Source organism: Schistocerca cancellata, chromosome 6 (assembly GCF_023864275.1).
Source record: "Schistocerca cancellata isolate TAMUIC-IGC-003103 chromosome 6, iqSchCanc2.1, whole genome shotgun sequence".
Classification (NCBI taxonomy): domain Eukaryota; kingdom Metazoa; phylum Arthropoda; class Insecta; order Orthoptera; family Acrididae; genus Schistocerca; species Schistocerca cancellata.
This window is the reverse complement of record NC_064631.1, coordinates 521,756,455-521,778,787: the sequence shown is the minus strand read 5'-3', so window position 1 is coordinate 521,778,787 and position 22,333 is coordinate 521,756,455. Positions and strand designations below refer to the sequence as shown.

Sequence of the window (22,333 nt, the reverse complement as noted above, 5' to 3'; positions counted from 1 at the left end):
AAGAGGCATACGTCCCCAGGGAGGAAACATTGGGTTTCCAGTATTCCTCTTTACTCTGTTTATTAAGGTAATAACGAGCCTGAGCAGAAACGTTTAAATGCGAGGACGTTGGCTTATGCAGGTTGTCATTAAAATCTCTGCGGCGCCCGTCGGCGGTCCTAGGAGGCGACTGCTACATCCTTCGTCCACAACGGTACCAATCGACGATGTGGAGTTGTGGATAGGGGCACATTAGTGCCAGCAGCAAGAAGAATAGTTGCAGAGACGCCTTGCTCGACCGCATCAATGGATTTCGAGAGGATGATGCTGGAATGCATAGCACATGTCTATGAAGGTCTATTGGCTCTGCAGAACGCCCAGTGGGGATGGGGGCTCTGCCTAGCAGCAGCATGGGAAAGGAAACCACTGGGAAGTAATCACTGTCACTAAGGTCTTCAAGGGATGACCAATGCAGGGAGGCCATGAGAGAAGGGGAGTAATCGTGAGATCGATGACAAAGGTGTGATGAGCAGCACTGTAGTCGGTAGGGCAACCTTCATTGAGGAAACAAATTGAGGCCAATAATAATTTGGTCAATTAAAAGACCCCTACCCATTGAAGCAGCACTCTCCCATAGCAGGTAGTGGTTACTGAAGTCCCTGAGGAGGAGAAATGGCAGCGGGAGTTGCTGGACTAAGGTAGACAGTTAAGGTAAGTGGCCTACCCTCAGGTAAGTAGATATTCCAAACCGTGATTTCTTGAGTCGTTTGCACTCTGACCACCATTGCTTCCAGGTTGGTACGTAGAGGCATCTGGTCACTAATGATATCAGAGTGAACCAAAGTTGTAGCTGCGAGCTAGAGTCACGCCACAGTTCTCTTCTAGATTGATGTCAGCGTGCACTCCGTGTCAGAAGCCGTGTCACGTCTGTGCAGTTGCAAGGAACAGCCTTGGATGCCATACTATGTAACTCGGTATGCACGTAACAATGAGTTCGCATTGGGGTGAAGTGTTGATTGCAGAGCGACTTCAGTGATCTATTCTCAGTTTGAATATGTTATTTTCACTTGTCGCCGCAGGACAGACCTATCAGTACTAGCGTGGTGTTTGATGAGTAGTAACACCAAATTTTGGCGAGAATACACTTTGAATATTTACATCGATAACGATTATTTAACGGTTTCCTTATGTAGGGATAATAGGAATGGTGCAGTAGACTCTAAACAGCTCATAGTACAAGAGTTGATAGTAGCATTGCTTGGGTAAACTTTCGTCTGGAACTTTACGCTTTATCTATTTCAGAATATAGTTGGCGCGCCAGGTACATGTAGTCTGCGGCCGCGAGCTCTGCTCCAGTTCACCACCGGCAATGGAGGGTGAAGCTTTGACAATGCCAGCCATTCGTGCTGTTGAAATGTCAGAAAAATCATTAAATGAACGTCGGCCGAAGAACCCGAGACAGAAGCCAATAGGCAGTTTGTCAACAAGTGGCCACGAAAGCCTTAACAATTTTGTATTATGCCTCTACGGGGAGGAGATCTGCAGGATGTACCGACGCCTTGCCCAACGACGGAAGAAGAAAGCGCGACTGATGTCCTCTCTCGCCTTTCTGTCACGGTGCCGAGATGAATGTGCTACACCGAAGTTCTTGAGATGTAAGCGCCTATTCACCACCGTCGAAGCACATCGTATCTACGACAGAATGGAACGAGCTTTTCTTCGTGAGCGAATACATACAACACGGAGAGACTTGGCAAGAACTGATCAGGAACTTCTGGACATTTTCTATCAACTAAGTTGCAGAATGCATCGAGACGACTGGGACAAGATCGACGGCATCACTCCCAGGAGCATGCAGAAAGAACTCTAGCGCTGCACCGAGCGACAGAAGAAAAAGTTTGAAATATGCCGGAAGCAGACCGACAAGGCGATTCCCGACATATCACACACACAGTGGTCGACCTCACTGAACGACAACTGACCGAAGAGGAAGTTTTTTGTTTGTTTGTGGTTTTAGGGCGCAAAACTTCTATGGTCATTAGCCCCCAGCCCGTGACTTAAGACAGTAAAAGACCGAAATTGAAAACCAGCAGCAATTGGAACAAAGTCATAAAATTGGAGAAACTAAAAGTAGAAGGAACGCTTAAAAATCCACTACAGAAAGGGGCTGGTTGTCCCCAAAAAAGCTTCAAATGACTGACGTCATTTCACTGTCACTAAAACTGGAGAACGTGGTCGGCTGAGCGCGTGTCATCTGCTAAAATCGACGATAGATCAGGCGACAGCTGTAGACGGGAGCGTAACGGATTAAAATAGGGGCATTCAATTAAAAGGTGTCTTACCGTCCACAGCTGAGAGCAGTGGGGACAGAGTGGGGGAGGATCACCGCTTAAAAGATGTCGATGGCTAAAAAGACAGTGCCCTATCCGGAGTCTAGCTAAAATTACCTCCTCCCGACGACGCGTTCGGGAGGAAGAGGTCCAAGCGCAAGGAAGGGCTTTCACTTCCCGCAATTTATTACGGGGAAGTGCCGACCAACGCGCATGCCATAAATGAGCAACTTTGCGACATAAACCGCTCCGTAGATCGGTGAAGGGAAGCGACTGAATAGCTGGCCAAGGAAGAGAGACTGCAGCCTTAGCCGCTATATCGGCCGCCTCATTCCCACAGATACCAGCGTGTCCCAGGAGCCAGAGGAACGCCACCGAGACGCCCCCCCAGGTGGAGCAAGCGCAGACAGCCCTGAATCCGGTGGACCAGAGGGTGCACAGGGTAAAGAGCTTGGAGACTGAGGAGAGAGCTGAGAGAATCTGAGCAGATAACGTACTGTATCCGCTGATGGCGGCGGATGTAGTGGACAGACTGGAGAACAGCGTAAAGCTTCGCAGTATAAACCGAACACTGGTCGGGAAGCCGAAAGCGATTTGGGGTGTCGCCAACAATATAGGCACTCCCTACACCTAACGATGTGTTCGAGCCGTCGGTGTAAATAAATGTGGCGTCCGTCATTTCTGCACATAGAGCAGCAAATGCCCGACGATAAACAAGTGATGGGGTACCATCCTTGGGAAATCGACAAAGGTCACGGAGCAGGCAGATCCGGGGACGGAGCCAAGGCGGTGCTGTACCCCAAGTTGTCAAGAAGGTTTTAGGAAAGCGGCAGGAAAGAGAATGGAGCAGTTGACGGAAGCGGACTCCCGGGGGTAGTAGGGAGGAGGAGCGGCCTGCATACCCTACATCAAAGGAGGCGTCGAAAACAAGGTCATGGGCTGGATATTAGCAGGCATGGAAGACAGATGGCTAGCATAACGACTCAGGAGGACTGCTCGCCGATTGGACAGCGGAGGTTCAGCATTCTCAGCATAAAGGCTTTCCACAGGGCTAGTGTAAAAAGCTCCAGACACTAAACGTAATCCACGGTGGTGGATAGAGTCGAGACGCCGAAGAATAGACGGCCGAGCAGAGGAGTAGACTATGCTTCCATAATCCAATTTCGAGCGCACTAAGGCGCGATAGAGGCGGAGAAGCACCACCCGGTCCGCTCCCCAGGAGGTACCATTCAGGACACGGAGGGTGTTAAGCGATCGCAGACAGCGAGCGAAAGATAGGAAACGTGGGAGGACCAGCACAGTTTTCTGTCAAACATAAGACCCAAGAATTTAGCGACGTCTGAAAACGGAAGGTTGACAGGACCTAGATGTAATGAGGGCGGAAGAAACTCCTTACGTCGCCAAAAATTGACACAAACGGTCTTACTGGGTGAGAAACGGAAGCCGGTTTCGATGCTCCACGAGTGGAGGCGATCGAGACATCCTTGAAGACGACGTTCGAGAAGGCTGGTCCGTTGAGAGCTGTAGTAGATCGCAAAATCGTCCACAAAGAGGGAGCCCGAGACATCAGGAAGGAGACAATCCGTAATTGGATTTATGGCGATGGCAAACAGTACAACACTCAGCACGGAACCCTGGGGTACCCCGTTTTCTTGGGAGAAAGTACGGGAGAGAGTAGTGTTCACCCGCACCCTAAATGTGCGCTCTGCCATAAATTCGCGAAGAAAAAGGGGCAGCCGGCCTCGAAAGCCCCAAGAGAACAGTGTGCGGAGGATGCCTGTCCTCCAACAGGTATCGTATGCTCTCTCCAGATCGAAAAATATTGCTACTGTTTGGCGTTTCCGGAGAAAATTGTTCATGATATAAGTGGAGAGAGCAACAAGATGGTCAACTGCAGAACGACGCTTTCGGAATCCGCATTGGGCTGGTGTTAAAAGACTGCGGGACTCCAGCCACCAAGCTAAACGGTAATTCACCATACGCTCCAAAACCTTACAGACACTACTCGTGAGAGAAATGGGGCGATAGCTAGAGGGGAGATGTTGGTCCTTTCCAGGTTTCGGAACGGGAACAACAGCTTCCCGCCACCGTCTGGAAAAGGTACTGTCGGTCCAAATTCGATTATAAAGGCGAAGGAGGTAACGCAGACTATGGGTTGATAAATGCAGCAACATTTGGACATGGATACCATCCGGTCCTGGGGCGGAGGAGCGAGAAGAAGAGGGCATGTTGGAGTTCCCGCATGGAGAAAACAGTATTGTAGCTTTCGTGATTTGGAGAGGACAAAGCAAGATGTCGCACTTATGCTGCACGTTTCTTCGGGAGAAACGCTGGCGGGTAATTGGAAGAGCTCGAAATCTCAGCGAAATACTGACCCAACGAGTTAGAAATTGCGACGGGGTCCACTAAGGTATCATGCGCGACAGTGAGCCCAGAGACCGGGGAGAAACTAGGCGCGCCTGAGAACCGTCGAAGCAGACTCCAAACTTCCGAGGAGGGAGTGAAGGTGTTAAATGAGCTAATAAAGAATTTCCAGCTTGCCTTCTAGCTATCGCGGATGACGCGACGGCATCGCGCACGGAGCTGCTTATAGCGGATACAGTTGGCCGAAGTAGGATGGTGACGGAAAATGCGAAGAGCACGTCGCCGCTCACGTATTGCGTCACGGCATGCCTCGTTCCACCAAGGAACTGGGGGGCGCCGGGGCAATTCGGAGGTGCGTGGTATTGAACGTTCCGCAGCTGTAAAAATAACGTCGGTAATATGTGTGACCTCATCGTCGACGCTGGGAAAGCGACGGTCATCGAATGTCGCTAGAGACGAAAAAAGTGTCCAATCGGCCTGGGCAAATTTACAGCGTCGCGAGCGCATATAAGGCAGTGGAGGCTGCAGTCTAAGGACACATGGAAAGTGGTCACTCGAGAGTGTATCATCAAGGGCGAAGCATTCGAAGCGCCGAGCTAGCGGAACAGTACCGACCGCAAGGTCCAAATGAGATAAATTTGTCGTGGAGGCAGACAAAAATGTGGGGACCCCAGTGTTGAGGCAAACTAGATCCACTTGGTGGAAGACGTCTAGCAATAGAGAGCCACGTGGAGATCCCCAAAGCGGGTGGTGGGCATTGAAGTCCCCAACCAGCAAATAGGGGGGTGGAAGCTGACCAAGAAGATGAAGGAGATCAGCTCGTGCCATTGGTGTGGATGATGGAATGTATACAGTACAAAGAGAGAACGTGTATCCGGAAAGAGAAAGACGGACGGCGACAGCTTGGAAGGATCTGTTTAAGGGGATTGGGTGATAATGGAGAGTATCATGGAGAAGAATCATGAGTCCTCCATGGGCTGGAGTGCCTTCAACAGAGGGGAGGTCATATCGGACGGACTGAAAATGAGGGAGAACAAAGCGGTCATGGGGACGCAGCTTTGTTTCCTGAAGACAGAAGATGACCGGCGAGTAGGATCGTAAGAGGACCGACAATTCATCCCGATTGACTCGAATGCCGCGGATATTCCAGTGGATAATGGACATAGGGTGAACAGAAAATGGAGGAATGTGACCAAGGGTGCTGTCAACTCAACGACTGCTCAGAGCTTGCGACCGACAGCATGGAATGGCATTCAGCTGAAAGCAGAAGATCCTGATCCATAGGTTGGTCAGGAGCAGCCCCTGCCACCAGCGATCGGCCGGTTGACCGGCCACCAGCAGTGCGCCTCGGCGACACAGAAGACGGCCGAGGGCGATTTCCGCCAGGTGGTGCTGTAGATGGGACACGCCTTGGCGGAGAAGGAGAGGAACTGGTTTTCTTTGTAGCCTTCTTGGAAGTATGATGTTTAGATAAAGGAGGAACCGATGGTTGGGAAGTTGCGGTACATAAAAACTCTTCACGAGTATGCTCTTCTTTCGAAGACTTGGCGTCTGACTTTTGGGCTCGAGATTTAGCAGAACCCGACGAAGGGTGAGCCATAGAGTGGGCAGGCGAAAGTGGTGAGGTTGAACGGGCGATCTTTGCGCTGGCCGATCTGACGACCGTGGCACTAAAGGTGAGGTCGCAAGACGGCGTGGCCGCCTCCTTTGTTGGCCGAGGAGAAGCAAGGACAGTGCTGTATTTTCCTGTCTGAGGCACGGTGGGCTGGCGACTGGCAAATAATTTTCGAGCAGCAAAGGTCGACACCTTTTCCTTCACTCTTATTTCCTGGATGAGCTTTTCGTCCTTAAAAACGGGGCAATCTCGAGAGGAAGCAGGGTGGTCACCCATACAGTTGATGCAGCGAGGGGATGGAGGTGGACAAGCACCCTCATGGGCATCCTTGCCACACGTAACACATTTGGCCGGATTGGAACAGGACTGGCTGGTGTGATTGAACCGCTGACATCGATAGCAACGCATAGGGTTTGGGACGTAAGGGCGAACGGAAATTATCTCATAGCCTGCTTTGATTTTCGATGGGAGTTGAACTTTGTCAAATGTCAAGAAGACAGTGCGGGTTGGAATGATGTTCGTGTCAATCCTTTTCACATCTCTATGAACAGCCGTTACGCCCTGGTCAGACAGGTAGTGCTGAATTTCTTCATCAGACAATCCATCGAGGGAGCGTGTATACACGACTCCACGCGAGAATTTAAAGTGCGGTGCACTTCAACCCAGACAGGGAAGGTGTGTAGCAGTGAAGTACGCAGCGAATTTTTTGCCTGGAGGGCACTGACTGTTTCTAAAAACAAGGTGCCATTCCGTAATCTGGAACAAGAACTTTACAGGACCTGCAATTGCGTCGACACCTTTCTGAATAATGAAAGGGTTGGCCGTGGAGAAGTCGTGACCTCCGTCAGACCGAGAAACAACAAGGAACTGTGGCAACGATGGAAGAATCGTCTGTGGCTGAGACTCGGTATACTTACGTTTATGAGCAGACATAGTGGAAGGTGAGGAAACCATTGCGGAAGAATCCCCCATGATTACCGGCGTCTCCGATGGCGCGCTCCTCCCTTGTGGGGGCCCTCTGAGGGCACTCCCGCCTTAGGTGATTGTTCACACCTCAGGTCACACCTCCCGACAAACGGACGGAGGGACCAATCGGCACTTTCGGAAGGTATCAGCTCGGGTAATCACCCCTTCCTGGGCCTGGCCGTTACCAGGGGGTACGTACGTGTCCTACCTGTCTACCCAGGGCGGGGAATTACACGTTACCCCGTCACCGGCTAGGCACAAAAGGCGTGGGTCGGCCTTCAGACACGCACAGGGAGGAAGAAAGAAAGGGAAAGGAAAGAAGAGAGGTCTCAAACGCCGCAGCGGAGAAAAGGGTAAAGAGAAGAGGTAAGGAAAAGAGAAGGACAAAGGAAGGACGAAGACATAAAAGCAAGGAAGGCGAAGAATGCAGTACATTTACGAGCGTCCGTCTCCGGACGTAGGCACGAACCATACTCCCAGATGGGGAGAAAGGGAAGGAAAGAGCCAGGGATGAGGGGAGGAGGGGCGAAGATAGGGATGGGGAAGGATGCGGAAAGGGAAGGTATGCAGCCCGGAAAGGAAGGAAGGCCACATTAGCTCGGGGTCCCGTGCTCGCTACGCACGTATCCACAAAAGAGTTGTGGACCCCCTGGGGGGGTTCTTTCGTGGTGTGGAGCCATGGTGAAGAACAGCTCAATGACTTTCTAAGACACTTGAACAGCCTCCATGCCAACAACATTTACCACAGAAGTTGAAAAGGACAAGAAACTGCCATTTCTAGATGTGCTGGTCACAAGGGACGGCGAAAAGCTGGGACACAGCGTGTATCGAAAACAGACACACACGAACCGATACCTGCACAAACTGTCAAACCACCACCCGAGCCAAAAAAGAGGCATGACTAGTACACTCTTAACGAAAGCAGGACGAAAATGTGAGCCGCAACACCTCAAACGAGAAATACAACACCTGGAAACTGTCCTGGGAGCAATGGGTAGTCCTCAAATTATATTCGAAGTTTAACAGAGCCAAACACTCGGCGAAGTAAGGAACTAAAAAAAGAAATATCGGGTACGGCCTTTCTGCCATACGAGCGGAGGAGCGGAGGAGCGGAGGAAGGGTATGATGAAGGAAATGCAGACACAGAAAGAACTGGCAATAACTTTATACCCCTTGTACCCCATGCGCCAACTCACGAAACAACCGGGAGCCCAAGGGGGTGGGGTGGGGGGGGTGGAGCTGTATAGGACATGGGATTAAGTAAGGGAAGTACAGATGGTTAACATACCATTGAAAGTTCTACAATCTTTCCAGAAAATGGCAACAAAATGGCTATTCGGTGCACATAATCTATGAGACCGGTCCCTAGACGAACAGACGTTTGGAAATAACATCACTCACGAAATTCCATATATTGCAAGCAAGTGTGAGAATTATTCCACCACGTGCTTAACAGTTGCTGCATCCAAGCTCCTTACAAGAATATTATACAGAAGAATGGAAAAGAAAACTGGCGATTTTTTAGGCGTCTATCGGTATGATCGAGGTAAAGCGAAGAAAAATCAAGACACGTTCATACGATTTGTCGAGCTGCAAATAGCATTCCACGATGCCATATGGTGAAAGGTGTTCAAAATTCTGAGAAAAACTGATTAAACTATACGAAAAAACGGGTAATATCTAATATGTAAAAGAATCAAAATGGAACAGTGATACTGTCAAACCAAGAATGAAGTGCTTGGATTGAAAATGGTGCAAGGTAGGGATGTAGTCCATCGCTCCTACTGTTAAATCTGTACATCGAAGCAGCAATGGAGAAAATAAATGAAAGAGTGGACGGTAGAATTAAAATTCGAGGTGAAAGGTTATCAGTGCTTTAATTCGCTGAAGACAATGCTGTTCTCAGTGGATGTACATTGCAGAAACTGTTTCATGGACTGTACTGTCTAATGAATTCAGAATATGGACAGAGAAAACCTAAGAATGACGAAAATTATGTGAAGCGGCCGAAATGAGAACAGCAAGAACGTTATCATCGTAATTGGTGATTACGAAATGGATTAAGTTACTTGTGCAACCTAAGCAAGAAAGTAACCCATGATGGACGAAACAAGGATGACAAAAAAAACTGGCACTGCAAAAAAGGATTTCATGGGCAAGAGAAGTTTAACATAAAACGTAATCCTTAATTTGAGGATGAAATTTCTGAGAATATACGTTTGGAGCTCAGCATTCTATGGTAGTGAAACATGGACTGTGGGAAATCCAGATCAGAAGAGAATCATAGCACTTGATACGTGGTGTAACAGACGGATGTTTAAAATTAATTAAACTGACAAGGTAAGAAATGAGGTTCTCTGCAGAATCGAGGAGGAAAGGACTGTATGGAAAGCACTGCCAATAAGAAGGAAAGGCATGATAGGTTATGTGTTAAGACATTAGGGAGTAACTTGGTCGGTACTAGAGGAACCTGTAGAGAGAAGTAACTATATAAGTAAGACATTACCTGACCGTCGGTGAAGGGGTTGACAGTTTGGCCATGAATACCACGGTCGGCCAGTGACGTAGCACTGCGTATCGCGCTGTAGATGCTGCTAACAGCGCTACAAACACCAGCTGCCGCCATTAGTGGTCCTAACGGGGTGAACACACCGACGACACACATGCCAGTCGCCCCTAGCGCAGCCACAGTGCTGACTGTATCTGCTACTTTAACCACCTGTAAAAACAACGAAATTTCAACATTTGGTGCTGTCTGGGAAAACGAAGATTAAGGGAACTTAGGTCTACTCTTGATCTAGAGAATGAAATGGCTTTTTTTGTCGTCACTTATAAGGATCTTGAGGAAGGTTATCTTCGGTTAACTACAATTTGATGGCTTTGAGTTAAGTAGCTAACGTTGGTGATGAATACAGTGTCTCATTCATTTACGGTCAATGCATATGTTACTCCGTCGTTGTTGATGGTATTACCTTCAATAAGACTATCTCCTGGTATGTTTCCATTTCTTGACGTTGGTATGGATAATCCTAGCAGAATCCTAAGAACATCTGGTAGAAATCAGCCTTCCTGTCCCACTGAGTTTATAGCCGTGGCCGACTCTTGACTAGGAGGCACACGCATTGGACAGATTGAGTTTCGGATGCTTAGGCATAGCAGAACGATGAATACAAAGATGGGGTACCGAAAGTAACAGCCAGAAGTTCCAAAATGTTTCTGCTGTTTGAGCCGGCTACCAGTGCATGGCCGACTGTCAAGGTGTCACTTTACCGCTACAGAATACTACACTACAGTATCACATGTAAGGTCTCTCAAACTGAATCCCATGGATTTAACAAGTAAGAACATCAAGCTTCAACAATTTCCACCCCGAAAGGTCCCGGAAGGACGAACGGTAGCGACAGACCGCCGTTTTGTCCTCAGTTCATATACGCCGATCGATGCAGATATGGAGGGGCACGGAGGTCTTCCACACATTTGTATTTTCCTTAATGGCACACAGCTTGTTGTACATACTTAGGTTATGCATCCTGTCTCCCAAAGCCACAAAACCTTGCGGCGTAGGATAGAACGCAAGTCAGTTTCAGAGCAGCTGTTTCCGCATAGCCTGTTCGGTCATCCTGGCAGCAAGTTCATTGCCTGGGATTCCGACGTGTCCTGGAGTCTAGACGAACACTACTGAACGACTGGGCCATTCCAAAACATAGACGGACGCCTGGATGGTCGCTAGTAAAGGATTACGCGGGTAGCAATGGTCATTAGCATGTAGGCTGCTCAAGGAGTGTGTACACAGCAATGACTAGCCTGAGCATGAGCAGATGTGCTCAAGAGCACGAGATATTGGCGTCAGCACTGCAGTGGAAACACCATCTGGCAAGGAGTGCTGCTCTATATGTCCTCCACGAACATAGGCAAAGCCAACGTAGCCATCAGCCATTGAGCCATCGGTGTAAACCACTTCATGGCCCCAGTACATTTCGGGAATCGAGAGGAAGTGACAGTGGAGAGTCACGGGGTCCTCAGAGTCCTTTGTGCCATGTTAAACGTCCAGGCGAAGCCGCGGCCCAGGTGTACACCATGGAGGTGTTCGTGAATGAACTTCAAGTTTAAGTGGTGAAGGCTAGGACTCCACTTTGGAGAGAAGCAGTCGCACACGAACTGTAATTGTAAGCCGTGAAATTAGCCTCCGATGCGGGGGATGAACCGGGAGTGCGTGTGCGCCAATCCGTCTTCTCCCAGGGCAACAAATCCTTGGCACCTGTACTGTGGACAGAAACAAGCTGGTGGCAAATGCCTTATGCTCTGTAGAATATTCACTTCATTCACATGGGTGTCCATGGTCGAGTGCAGCTCGTGCAAGGTATGATCATGGCCAGTGAGCATCGTACACCACTTCATGACGGTCATGTTTCCCAATGGCAGCGGTGTTTTTAAAAAATTTCGTTCACCGTGTCACCTGGCCAGGATTGTGATGGAGTGCTTCGAGGAACAGTTCCGAGATCTAACTGATGTGCTGCCCCCTCCCCCCCACCAACTACCACAATTTGAACCAGATCGAACACATCTGAGAAGTTATTAATCGTTGCGTCAGAGCTCATCGTCGTCCTCGCAGGGATTTGCAGGAATTAGGTGACTAGTTGCGCGCGCATGCGCGTGCGCACAGATGTTCCACTCCACCTCATTGCTTCCTTACTACGCCACGTTGCCGCTGTTATCCACAGTGACCTGACATACCGGCTATTAAGTGATTTTCTGGCAGATCAGTGTGTATTACAAGAGCTACCTACCTCTTCCGTGTATTTGTCTGGGGCTCACCCTCTTCAACCCATCCTCCCCAACTTTTTTTCCTTCTTGTCTACAGCATTCTCAACTGAAGTTCTCTTCTTTCCTAACAGCCATCGTTAGTACCAGTTCAATTTTCTCCTTATTATCCCTTCCACTTCTTACAATACCAAACGAGGCTTCAACTATTGTAGACTAATCAATGACATTGATAATGCTTCTACTGTTTTGTTATTACTGATTCTATTAATACTGATAATAATAGTAACAGTAATAATAACGCAAATAATAATAATAATAACGCAAATAATAATAATAATAACGCAAATAATAATAATAATAACGCAAATAATAATAATAATAATAATAATAATAATAATAATAATAATAATAATAATAATAATAATAATTATTATTATTATTATTATTATTATTATTATTGACTTTTTTTCTCAGACTTAAGTCTGGTTAAAAATGGAACGTGACGCGGACCTCGGTCAAGCGTGACTTCCTTGTAACTGTATGGTATATGTTATATTGCATTTAGGAACTTTCGGGTAATTGAACATGTATCAATAATTACAGATTTTTGTAGTTGTATATATATGTAGCTGTATTGCATTGATGTACTGGTGGATATTGTGAGGTATGACTCCTGTAGTTGATAGTATAATTGGGACAATGTCGACTTTATCCTGATGCCACATGTCCTTGACTTCCTCAGCCAGTTGGATGTATTTTTCAATTTTTTCTCCTGTTTTCTTCTGTATATTTGTTGTGTTGGGTATGGATATTTCAATTAGTTGTGTTAATTTCTTCTTTTTATTGGTGAGTATGATGTCAGGCTTGTTATGTGGTGTTGTTTTATCTGTTATAATCTTTCTGTTCCAGTATAATTTGTATTCATCATTCTCCAGTACATTTTGTGGTGTGTACTTGTATGTGGGAACGTGTTTTTTGATTAGTTTATGTTTTATGGCAAGTTGTTGACGTATTATTTTTGCTACATTGTCATGTCTTCTGGTGTATTCTGTATTTGCTAGTATTTTACATCCGCTTGTGATGTGATCTACTGTTTCTATTTGTTGTTTGCAAAGTCTGCATTTATCTGTTGTGGTATTGGGATCTTTAATAATATGCTTGCTGTAATATCTGGTGTTTATTGTTTGATCCTGTATTGTGATCATGAATCCTTCCGTCTCACTGTATATATTGCCGTTTCTTAGCCATGTGTTGGATGCGTCTTGATCTATGTGTGGCTGTGTTAGATGATACGGGTGCTTGCCGTGTAGTGTTTTCTTTTTCCAATTTACTTTCTTTGTATCTGTTGATGTTATGTGATCTAAAGGGTTGTAGTAGTGGTTATGAAATTGCAATGGTGTAGCTGATGTATTTATATGAGTGATTGCATTGTGTATTTTGCTAGTTTCTGCTCGTTCTAGGAAGAATTTTCTTAAATTGTCTACCTGTCCATAATGTAGGTTTTTTATATCTATAAATCCCCTTCCACCTTCCTTTCTGCTTAATGTGAATCTTTCTGTTGCTGAATGTATGTGATGTATTCTATATTTGTGGCATTGTGATCGTGTAAGTGTATTGAGTGCTTCTAGGTCTGTGTCACTCCATTTCACTACTCCAAATGAGTAGGTCAATACTGATATAGCATAAGTATTTATAGCTTTTGTCTTGTTTCTTGCTGTCAATTCTGTTTTCAGTATTTTTGTTAGTCTTTGTCTATATTTTTCTTTTAGTTGTTCTTTAATATTTGTATGATTTATTCCTATTTTTTGTCTGCATCCTAGGTATTTATAGGCATCTTTTTTCCATCGCTTCTATGCAGTCGCTGTGGTTATTCAATATGTAATCTTGTTTAGTGTGTTTGCCCTTGACTATGCTATTTTTCTTACATTTGTCTGTTCCAAAAGCCATATTTATATCATTGCTGAATACTTCTGTTATCTTTAGTAATTGGTTGAGTTGTTGATTTGTTGCTGCCAGTAGTTTTAGATCATCCATGTATAGCAAATGTGTGATTTTGTGTGGGTATGTTCCAGTAATATTGTATCCATAATTTGTATTATTTAGCATGTTGGATAGTGGGTTCACAGCAAGACAGAACCAGAAAGGACTTAATGAGTCTCCTTGGTATATTCCACGCTTAATCTGTATTGGCTGTGATGTGATGTTATCTGAATTTGTTTGGATATTAAGTGTGGTTTTCCAGTTTTTCATTACTATGTTCAGGAACTGTATCAATTTAGTATCTACTTTGTGTATTTCCAATATCTGTAGTAACCATGAGTGGGTACACTATCAAAAGCTTTTTGGTAATCAATGTATGCGTAGTGTAGCGACCTTTGTTTAGTTTTAGCTTGATATGTCACCTCTGTATCTATTATCAGTTGCTCTTTACATCCTCGTGCTCCTTTGCAGCAGCCTTTTTGTTCTTCATTTATAATTTTGTTCTGTGTTGTATGTGTCATTAATTTCTGTGTAATGACTGAAGTTAATATTTTGTAGATTGTTGGTAAGCATGTTATGGGGCGATATTTAGCTGGGTTTGCTGTGTCTGCTTGAACTTTAGGTTTCAGATGGGTTATTCCATGTGTAAGTGTATCAGGGAATGTGTATGTTTCTGCAATGTAACTGTTAAATAATTTCATTAGATGTGAATGTGTTGAGGTGAACCACTTTAGCCACAAATTTTCTATTTTATCTTTTCCAGGGGCTTTCCAATTGTGCATAGAATTAATTGCTCGGGTGACTTCATGTTGCAAAATTATCTCTTCAGGCATTTGTGGTATCATCTTGTATGAGTGTTTGCTTGTATCCACCATGCATGCCTGTTATGTTGTACTGGGTTTGACCATATGTTGTTCCAGAAGTGTTCCATGTCTGTTATGTTTGGTGGATTGTCTATTTTAATGTGTGTGTTATCTATTGTTTGGTAAAATCTCTTTTGGTTTGTGTTGAATGTTTGGTTTTATTTCCTTCTATTTTCACTTTTTTGTATCTTCTAAGTCGTTTGGCCAATGCTTGTAACTTCTGCTTCTTTTCATGTAATTCCTCTATTGCTTCTTGTTTTGAGATTTTACCTAACCTTTTTCGTTTTTTGTCTGATATTTCATTTCTTGTAAATTGTGTTAGCTGTCCGATGTCTTTTCTCAGTTTTTCTATTCTGATCTGTAGCCTGTGTTGCCATGCTGGTTTTGTGGGTTTCTTCTATGTGTTGGTTGGTTCTGATCTCTGCCTAGTGTGTATATTTAGTGTAGTGAGTGCTCCAATATAAACCAGTAGTTGTAACTCTTCCATCATTGTGTTTTCATTAATTTTGTTGTGGATGATGGTGTTGATAGTTTTTATTGTTATTTCGACTTGTGGGTTATTTGGTGGTCTATGCAAGAATGGTCTAATGTCTGTATTTGTGTCTTTGTATTCTATATATGTCAGCTGAAATTTCTCTTTTATATCTAATGTGTGTGACTTCGTGTTCTATTTGTGATTGTTCTGGTAACTGTCTTAAGATTTCGTTTTCCTGTGATTGTTTAATTGATGCGTGTTGGTCTTTGTTTGATCTGGGCTGTCTGAGTCCATTACTTGATCTTCTTCTTCTTCTTCTTCCTCTTCTTCTAATTGCACATTTTGTTCCAGTATTTGTTGTACTTGTTGTTTTATGTTTTCTAATTCTGACTGGGGTATCCTGTTATTTTTTATTATAACACGGATCTGATCAGCTAGTCGTTGTTCTGCTAAAAATTTTAATTCCGTGTATCTGGTAATAAATGTTGTGTATACTTGTGATCTGTATCCAGTTGTGTTGGTTCCTAGGTTTGTTGCTTGGTAATAACAGAACATGAGGTGTCGATTAACTTCATCTGACCATCTCATCCTCTATCTTTGCTTTCCTTCTAGGGTGGTTGCAGGAAGCATATCCTGCAAAGCACCTCTATTTGGATTTAAATCATTTTCCAGTTGGCTAGCAGTGTCGTTACCATTGTGGGCGGGCATAGGGTTCAAGCGTCGTCCCCGACCTTGACGGCGCTTGTCCGAGGCTTCTTTAGTTCTGTCCTGAACCAAGTAACCACACTAAAAGGGGGGGGGTTAGCCTTATTAGTGGTTTGTTCTTTTCGTCGCCTTTTACGACTGGCAGAACATACCGGAGGCCTATTCTTTTCCCGGGCCTCCACAGGGTTTATTATTATTATTATTATTATTATTATTATTATTATTATTATTATTATTATTATTATTATTATTATTATTATTATAGTGACTCATTTAATACTTTTTTACGTATGCTGCTTCCAGTCAGAAGGGATGTAACACGAACCTGGTGTGGCTGAAGAAGCAACAAATAAAAAAAATGAATAAAATACTAAGTTCATGCAGCCAAGTGCTTCTTTCAAGCACCAACCACAGATTATTCTAAAAACAATAATCATGTTATCTGTAAAAGTTAAGCAGAAGTAGTAAGTTTACCTTCCTGCCAGGTTGTGCTGCAGGTGTACTGCCCCATCCAAGCTGCACTTTGTCGTTGGAGTCAGCACTGTATATTCCTTTGAGAGGCCAGCAAAATTTTCCTTCTGGCAGTTCATTATGTGTCAAGTAATCCTGCCACGATGAATAAACGCGGCAATTCATATCCACGAATTTCCACGTGGTTTCTGTGAGTAGTATTCTAAATACAGGGAACTGCAGCACCTGCTTCTGGTGTTCCACGAAGACAAATATAATGGCCATATGAAGCTCATCTTTCTCTTTCGTCTTCTTGTTTACATATCTGATGAATTCGACGACAGCTTTCACGGTTTTGTACTTGCTCTCACTATAACCCGTGTGGGCGTTATCACACTTTGGTTCTTCGTCTGGTATGCCATATATGGCGTAACCCACTTTTCTGCGCAGTATCAACAGTTCTCTGCTGCTGTTTGGTTCGTACACATAGACATCCCCCAACAGTTCGTAATATCGCTGCTGATCTTCAGTTGGATCTCTGCTCCACCCAGAAGCAGATGTAGGCAACACTGCCTTCGGGGAATGACTACGATGTTCACCTGCAAGTAGGGACCACCAATTAGTGCATTCGTAGTAATTTGGTTCAGGATTGTAGTATGTACTAAGACTGTCTTGAAATGATCCAAATCCCTTGGCAGAAGAAAGGTGATTTTCTACGTCATTATACGTTCAAGAAGGGTTTCTTACCAGTTTGTGCGTTGTTTAGGCACATTGCCCCTGCTCGCTGCTTTCAGCTGTCTCCAAAGAAGGTCTGTGCTGTTTGGTTGGTTGGTTTGGGGTATAAAGGGACCAAAATACACGCACTAAAAACAGAAAATTTTGAACCTGCGGCCATACAACTGGGGTCTTAAATGCCAAAACGATGAAATAGAACATGCCGAAGGAACAAAATGAAAGCAATACAGGGAACCAAGTGGAGGGCCAGATCGATATGAATCAGAACACAGTGAGGGGAAGTCGGGGGTAAAGGGGAAGGAGCGACTATAGGGAGTTGCAGCAGGCTGAAGGATAAGCAGCCAGGGAAAGAAAAACAGGCTGCACCGTGTGCACCACGCCAGAACTCACGAAAGAGCTGTGCACCCACTGAGTTCTCTTGCAAATCTAAATTTCAACTCGAAAGGCAGATCTTCAGAGCATTTTCGTTAAGTTCACACACTCACTGCAGTTCATGTCTCCTTAAGCAGTCACAGGTGTAAAGGCAGAAGGGCAATGAGGCAGTTCCTTATTTTTTTAATACCTAGGCATTTAGCAGAATTGGCAGGCTTTGGATTTGAGTGGTTTTTCGTGTTACTGAAACTTTGCGGATTCCTTGTAGTACTGATGTGAATGGACACTTCATTGCAGAGGGTCAAACTGACCCTTTTTGCAAGATGCAGGTATCTCGCCTATATCAGTTTACAATTGGTTTTGATCATCACACTACTAGATGGTAGGCAACATTTGGAATAACCCAAGAGGTCTGATCAAATTGTCTCCTAAATAATTTATACAGATTCAGAGCACAAGAGTGTCTGTAATAATTCCTTGGGGAATGACGTGTCACTTCTGTTTTGCTATATTTTCCGTTTATTACGACATGTGTGACGTCTCTGACAGGACATGGCGAATACAGTCTCAGAACTAAATGGTTACTTCATAGGCATGCTAGTTGTTTAGAAGTCGGATGCAAAAAGTTGTGTCAAAAGCGATCTAGTAATATGGGATCCCCTGTCTGTAACACGCATTACTTGATGAGCATGAAGAGCTAATTGTGTAGCACACGAGCGATATTTTCCGAATCCGTACTGACAACATGTCAGCAGATAGTTTCTTGGAGATAAATCGTAATAATTCAACTTAGCACACACAAAACCTCTTACTCCAAATCGACATCATTGGGTCTATAATTCAGCAGGTTATTCCTTTTTCGTTTGTTCTGGTGTGTGTAACTCTCGAAGCATTAGGTATTTATCTTTCGTCGAGCGGGCGTTTGTGTATGATTGCTAAGAATGGAGATATTGTATAAATATGTTCTGAAAAGGGTCTAACTGGTGTACAATATGGAACAAAATACTTGGCCTGTTAAGTGATCCGAGTTGCGCCACTACACAGGGGATTTGTACTACAAAAGTGCTCAATTTTCATCAGTTTATTGGAATTCTGGAGTATTTTGTTTCTATTCTTTAGTGAGATATTTCAGAAAACCGTGTTTAGTGACACCTCTTTAGTGGCACTGTCATCGGTAACATTACCATAGATATCGTGCAGCGAAGGTATTTATAGTGTCTTGCTGCTGGTGTACAATCAGACATAAAAGCTGACCACCGGCTGGCCGCCCAGAGACTAAGTCGGAGACATTCACTTAAGGTGGCCAATAAAATGGACAGCCCGTGACAACGCCAAGTCTAGCCATCCGCACAATCTCACAGCACTTTAAGGTGATGAAGTGTCAGGAGGAAGGGACCAAACTACAGGGTCATCAGTCCCCTTTCCCTGACACTATCAGGACTTAAGGTACACAAACACGCAAAGTACGTTTGGGAAAGTAGAAGAAGGAAAGGAATGAGGAACCACACCTAAAAGGAAAACGAATGGAACAAAAAATGGGGAAAACATACAACGCAAGGAAAAGTAGAAGAAGGAACTAAAACCATAGAGCATATGGCCTGGGCTGGCTGATCACAATAAAGGAGTTTGAACCAGCAACTCTGCAACACGTTAAAATGTACACGCCAAAAAGACAAGGCGAGATGAACGTATGTAGGGAAAAGACGACCAACAAGACAAATACAAACGAAGTGCGACAGAGTTGAAATGGAGGGAGAGTGGCGACCTCAGAGAAGGATGAATATCTGCCCCTAGATAGTACAATACAAATCTCCCACACGAATAAAACGTGAAACTAAATCATCTGTTGATTATCGCACAACACCGAAGGTAGGGCGTTGGCAAGTTTAGAAGTCCGCCGCAGAGCGGCTAAAAGTGGGCAGTCCAGCAAGATGTGAACGACAGTCATATGTGATCCACAGTGGCACCGAGGTGGGTCCTCGCGACATAAGAGGTAGCCATGTATGGCCAATGCAGAGCCGGCAGAGAACAACGGAGTTGCTGTGAGAGGCTGCACGGAGGATTTCCACACACTCATGGTCTCCTTAATGGCACGCAATTTGTTGCTCGTACTGGGACTATGCCATTCCGTCTCCCAAAGCTGAAAAACCTTGCGGCGTAATAATGATTGTAGGTCAGTTACAAGGATACCGATCTCCAGAAACGGTTCCCGTGTAGCCTGTCGGCAAGTTCGTTACCTGGCATTCCGACGTGGCCTGGAGTCCACACGAACACCACGGAACGACTGGACCATTCCAGGGCATAGATGGACTCCTGCATGGTCGCTAGTGAAGGATGGCGGGGGTAGCACCGGTCGATAGCTTGTAGGCTGCTCAAGAAGTCAATACACAGAAGAAACGACTCCCCATAGCATGAAAAAACGCGCTCAAGAGCACGAGAAATGGCTGCCAGCTCTGCAGTGAAAATTCTGCAGCCATCTGGCAAGGAGTACTGTTCAACATGTCCTCCATGAACATACGAGGGTTGCCCAGAAAGTAATGCACAGCATTTTTTTCCTTCGACAATTCTTTATTGAACATAATAAGAATTACACACACGAAAGAATAGTGTTTTATCTACACACCCTATTTTTTCACGTAATCTTCACCCATTCTATGGCCTTCCTCCAGGGCGAAACAAGGGCGTGTATGCTCTGTCGGTACCAATCCTTGTCCTCGTGGCGGGGCCAGTGCTTCGCTGTATGAATCACCTCTTCATCGACCTCAAAATGTCTTGCACGGATGGCATCGCTTAATGGCACAAAACAAGTGGAGGTCCGCGGGGCTAGGTCAGGTGTGTCAGATGTGACAGCCATGGATGGTCTCTCTGGCCGCTGCAATTCGTGGAGCTCCTGAACCGCCTTCTGACGACCTCACCCTCCGTGCCCACCGACCAACTGTACTTCTGTCGACAGCAGATGCTGTATAGACTTTGCACAAGTGTTTGTGAATATTCCCACGGTTTCTTTCTCTGTAGTGAGAAATTCAATGGCGGCACGTTGCTTGTAACGTACGTCACCTACAGATGCCATTTTGAAACTGTCCTGCAGCTACGCTATCCGTCGGAACTGACGGAAACTTGGCGCACTTACTCGGGAGACTTCAAATAATACATACGAAGCGTTTCCCATTTGTAACACTGTTTTTGGCTGAGAAAAAAAATGCGGTGCATTATTTTCTGGGCAACCCTCGTATGTGAAGCCAACGTGACCATTAGCCATCGATTCGTCAGTGTAAAGCACTTCATGGTCCCAGTACATGTCAAGAATCGAGAGAAAGTGACATAAGAGAGATCCAGGATTACCTGAGTCTTTAGGACCATGTGAAAGATCAAGGAAAAGCTTTGGCCTAAGTGTACACCAAACAGATGTACGTGAATGGACCTCGAGTATAGGTGGTGAAGGCAGGAGGAACTACTTCATACAGAAGAGATTGGACGTGAACCACAATCTTAAGGCCTGACCTGGGCCTCCGATGAGGGAGCTGAACCGCCGTGGATGGGGAAAAAGAGACGGTAATTCGGAATTCAGGAGAACTATGAATGTGAGCAACGTAACAGGTGAGCAGTTGTGCACGCCTAACCTTCAATGGCGGGACTCCGGCTCCCACCAGGACGCTGGTCACCGGACTCGGCCTAAAAGCTCCTGATGCCAGTCGAATGCCGCAGTGGTGCACTGTGTAGAGTAAACGCAACGCTGAGAGCGCTGCCGAACCATAAACCAGACTCCCATATTCAAGACGAGATTAAACAAGGGCTCTGTGGAGATGCTGCAGCCTAGAGCGATCCGCACATAAGTTGGTGTTGCTCAGGAAGCGGAGGGCGTTGAGGTGCTGCCAGCACTTCCGCTTAAGCTGACGAAGGTGAAGTAGCCAAGTCAATTGGGCGTCTGGAGGAGCAGTACGAAATCCAGACGTCGTCTGCTTACAGAGAAGGTGAAACCAATGGCCTGACAGCTGCTGCGAGACAGTTAATGGCCACTAAAAATAGAGACACATTCAATACAGATACCTGTGGGACCCCATTCTCCTGGATATGGAGGGAACTATGAATGTATCAATTTGAACACAGAAGTTTGGAGCGATAGGAAGTTTTGGATATAAATCGGGAATGGGCTCTGGAGACATAATTCAAATAACGTGGAAAGGATATGTCACCAGGTCGTGTCTTAAGCTTTTCGTAAATCAAAAAAGACGGTAAACAGGTGTTTGCGTGTGGAAAGGGCTGTTTGGATGGCAGACTCAAGGGACACGAGATTAACAGTGGAAGAGCGACCCTCAAGGAAATCGCCCTGGCATGGAGCCAGTAGGCCACGTGACTCCAGGACCCAAAACAACCGCCGACTTACAGTACGTTCTAACAGCTTATGAAAAACGTTGGTGAGGCTGATAGGCAGACAGCTATCCACATCAAGAGGGTTTTTACAGGGTTTTAGCACCGGTATGATGGTGCTCTCCCAGCAGTGCGATTTAAAGACATCATCGCACCAGATGCGGTTGAAGATCGGGAGTAGCTGCCGCTTGAGGTCAGACGAGAGATGTTTAACCATCTGACTGGATCCGATCTGGCATAGGGATTGTGTCAGGCCCATGTACAAGGACGCTGAGGAACTCCCTCTCTGTAAATGGAGTATTATAGGGTTCAGAGTGAAGTTCAGTGAACGAGAGGGCTTTCTCTTCCATCCGCCGTTTGAGGGTAT

General features: G+C 45.5%; 1 protein-coding gene across 1 annotated transcript in view; it reads right to left on the bottom strand.

Moving 5' to 3' along the window:
• Positions 1-22,333, bottom strand: part of LOC126191378 (uncharacterized) — a 69,054-nt gene that overhangs the window by 26,353 nt on the left and 20,368 nt on the right. Inside the window, exons 2-3 of the mRNA XM_049932230.1 lie at positions 16,516-17,090; positions 9,761-9,973 (exon numbers count right to left, since the gene is read on the bottom strand). Coding sequence (XP_049788187.1) covers positions 9,761-9,973; positions 16,516-17,090 — 788 coding nt within the window. The remainder of the gene's footprint in view (positions 1-9,760; positions 9,974-16,515; positions 17,091-22,333) is intronic.